Below are 3,727 nucleotides of genomic sequence, written 5' to 3' on the forward strand. Positions count from 1 at the left end.
AGGTGGAGGGTGGGGGTGTGGCCTTTACCAACTGCCACTTTGCTTGTTTGCAAGCCATGATGTCTCTCTCTCATGGGTGGGCCAAATTCTCTGGGCGGGCAAAGCAGAGAAAGGGGAGGTAACCTTGCTCCTTATGAGGTCATAAAGAGCAAGGTTACCTCCCCCAAGATTCCAGATTGGCCCATCTGAGCTTTCATTTTCACAAAGGCAGAGCAGGATACCCAGAGCTTGGTTTACACCTATCGCCATTTCTAGCCACTGGGGGACCATAGACAGGCTGGGGGAACTCATTATTGTTAAAAAACCTCATAAAGTGAAATTTTCATGCCATGGGACCTTTTAAATAAAGGAGAGTGAGCAGGTCATTATTGGGAATTGAACCCCGACAGGGTGATGCAGGACCCTGATGCGAAGCCACTTGTTACACGGCTACTTACTAAAGAAATCTAAATATTGATGTAAAACTGATTTTATTGATTTAAAAATGGTCGCCCAAATTGACCAATCAGAATTGAGTATTGAACAAATTGAAAAAGATTAATTTCCATGTTCCCTCTCTTGTTTCCTCCCTCTGTGTCTCTCTTCAGTTCACTATCAGAGGCTTGTAAACCTGACATGTGTACACCCAGTGAGACAGTAACCTGAGACCCCATCCGGAGGGAACACCAGGATGCGTCCCAACGCCTCACAGATTTTAGGCAGGACCAGTGTTGGAGGCAGCTGTTGGAACCCTGCCTTTGCAGCTTTGCTGCTCTCCCTGTGTCTTGGCTTCCCTCCCTCTGTGGCCACTTGCCCACCCTACTGCCTTTGTGCCAGTGATATAATTTCCTGCAGCGGGTGCAATCTGTCTGCGCTGCCCTCTGATCTCCCAAGCTATGCCACACGGTTGGACCTAAGCCACAATGTCCTTACTGACCTGTCCATGGACTGGATTTCCCGACCGTTCGACCGGCTTGCTACACTGATTCTCAGCCGAAACTCCATAAGCCAAATTGAGGTTAATGCCTTCACTGTGACGCCACATCTCCTCCACCTGGACCTCTCTTCCAACCGACTAACAGTGCTAAACTCATCCATTTTTACTGGGTTGAAGGAACTGAAAGAGCTGCTGCTGTTTGGAAACCAGATCATCCAGATGAACCCAGGGGCCTTCAGCGATCTTTACAGCCTGCAGAAGCTCTACCTCTCTGGGAACAGACTGACGGCTTTCCCCCTGGGGCTTTATTGGGAACCCGGAGGGCCTCGTAATCTGACCTTTCTCGATCTGTCCTACAACAGGCTCTCCAAGGTGCCCGTCCAGAGCCTGCTATCTCTCACCCAGCAAAGTGGAATTTATTTGCAGGAAAACCCTTTGGTCTGTGACTGTGCTTTACTCGCCTTGCAGGAGTACTTGATGTGGAAACAGTATCGCCCTCTGGTGGAATTCAAAGGTGAATACCCATGTAGAGACAATTCAGGACCATGGTCTGAATGTAGCCAGGAGGTAGTTTCAGATATTCCCCTTGAGGCACAGACTTACCAAGTAGATCCTGGTAAATGGCTAAGAGTGCCATGCCCAGGGTTTTCCTCTCCTGCCCAGGAGGGGTTGGATTGGTTCTGGGTTACCCCCAAGACTGTGTTGAATTCATCAACCAATGATCCAAGTGCCCACCTAACAGTTTTACCCAATGGCACCCTTGAAATCCAAGGAGCCCTGATGGAAGATTCTGGTATGTATGGGTGCGTAGCTGCCCGTGGGCGCCACTATGACCCCAACGAGTCTCCGGAAGTCAGTGTGGTGGTCGGAAACTTAAGCAAGGCCTCCACCAGCGGCTTGGCAGACAGAAGCGGCGCCGAGCATTTCAACACAGCATTCACCACCCTGGCTTCCTGTGTGGTCAGCATCATACTGGTGCTGCTCTACCTCTACCTCACTCCCTGTCGATGCCGGGAAAACCGGGGGTCGAGAGGGTGCGGCGGACGAGCCTTCATCCTCTGTTCAGACCCCAGAGAGGTAGAGTCAGGACAACTGAGGTCAAATGGGAAAAGGGTGGCTTTCTTAGAGCCTCAGACAGAGGACTCTGGTATTGGTAGTCCAAAAACACCAGCAATGCATTTGGGTCATGTTACCACTGAGGGAATTCTCAAGAATGGAAGTAGGACAGTGGGACTGTCCCTTTCAGACCCTGCTCACATGGCATAGCAAGAAAACAACCTTTTGCACATTCCTGTATTCTGACAGCCCGATCCAAGTGTTTTGTTTTCACTGTCTTGTTTCAGTACACGATGAGAAAATCCATTTCATGTGAAGTAGTGTACTTGGATTCTTGTGAAGTAGTTATGCATTGTAGGGTTCTGGTGTTTGGTCTGAGGCAGAAAATGCAGTCCTTTGGTAGGCAGAATTTCAAATATGTCTCGAATGTAAGTGGTGTCTGTTTTTTACATTAAGAGTTCATATGGAAATCTCACTGTTACCGCAAGAAATTGTTATTGCAGGGATCACACAGATCGTATAAACGTGGGTGGTGTTTTAAATTGGGCTGAGAGGAATATTCACACCTGATTTGATAAGCTGCTAGAGGCATTGATAGTCATTATACTCTGTATGTTTTGTGAATACTGCCATCACAGTGACCCTTTGTAATTTTCAACCACCTGTCTCGTACTGTGGATATTTTTTTTAAACATGTCGGTAATATGTGTGAAATTATCTGAACTTTGATGTTTTGCAGATCACGCTGTGTGTGCTACACACCCTCATCGAATTATGTGAATCAATTATAATCTTGTGAAAGTTCCTTTTTCAAAAGCAAAGAAACACTATGAAGTGAGAGCAGACGGAGTAGCCTGCTGTGTTTTGAGATTATCAATCTCTTGAGATTTCTGTCTCCACACCAGTACAATGGAGGTGAATGGAATTTTCTGTGTGTTGCTCATAACACTAACAATTACATTTGAAGCTGCATTAATACATTTTTTTGCTAACAATAAATCAAACTACATGTAATGTGAAAGGGGGTCACTCAAAGTGCCAAACTATTATTTTAACCTTCTCGGCTCTCAAAAGCATTTTAACGTCTTTCAGCTCAGTTTTTTGGATTAATGGCCCGCAAATTTAATGTTTTGGCTCAGTCCCACCACTTTCATCAACGCTGCTTAAGCCACAGAAGGCATAGACCCAGTGAACGCTGTCTGCTTAGCACCAAATAACAGACAGACAGAGTTAGCAGAGTTAAATTAACTTTTTAATTTTTTTTTTTTAATCTCACGTACCCCGTGCAGTTATCCAAAGTAGCCCTAGGGGTACGCAAACCCCTATTTAAAAACTAGGGCATTGGTTCCCAAACTGGGGTATGTGTACCCCCAGGGGTACGCAAAGTGATGTAGGGGGTATGCGAATAAAATAATTTATATAAGAGTGCAGGGGTGGGGGGGTACGTAGCTGGATCATAAAAGGCTGAAGGGGTACAATACTTTAAAAAAATTCTGGAAACACTGATCTACTGTAGGGTAACAGGGACACGTGTTGCGTTTGACTTTTTAAAATGCCATTTTTCAATGCTGCGAGACCACATACAACATTCCATTTGCCTTCATTTTATTGGGAAGGAAGCAAATATATATATCAAAAAAAGTAGTACTTGTTGACAATTCAGTCCACAGTTCTCCAAAGGGGTGTGGGGATTGACACTTGAGCTAGCTGGACACTTGTCAACGTGATTCTTGGGCCCCGTCCACACATACCAAA

The 3,727-nt window shown here is 45.9% G+C and overlaps 1 protein-coding gene across 1 annotated transcript; it reads left to right on the forward strand.

Moving 5' to 3' along the window:
* The first annotated feature begins 670 nt into the window (after nt 1-670).
* On the forward strand, nt 671-2,666 carry LOC114550524 (amphoterin-induced protein 2). Its single transcript, XM_028571334.1, has one exon. It carries the CDS (start codon nt 671-673, stop codon nt 2,180-2,182), a length of 1,512 nt encoding a protein of 503 aa, XP_028427135.1. The 3' UTR covers nt 2,183-2,666.
* The last annotated feature ends 1,061 nt before the right edge of the window (nt 2,667-3,727 follow it).

Source organism: Perca flavescens, chromosome 23 (assembly GCF_004354835.1).
Source record: "Perca flavescens isolate YP-PL-M2 chromosome 23, PFLA_1.0, whole genome shotgun sequence".
NCBI classification, from domain to species: domain Eukaryota; kingdom Metazoa; phylum Chordata; class Actinopteri; order Perciformes; family Percidae; genus Perca; species Perca flavescens.

Coding starts and splice junctions, on each gene's coding strand:
- LOC114550524 (XM_028571334.1), top strand. CDS start 671: ATGCGTCCCAACGCCTCACAGATTTTAGGCAGGACCAGTGTTGGAGGC.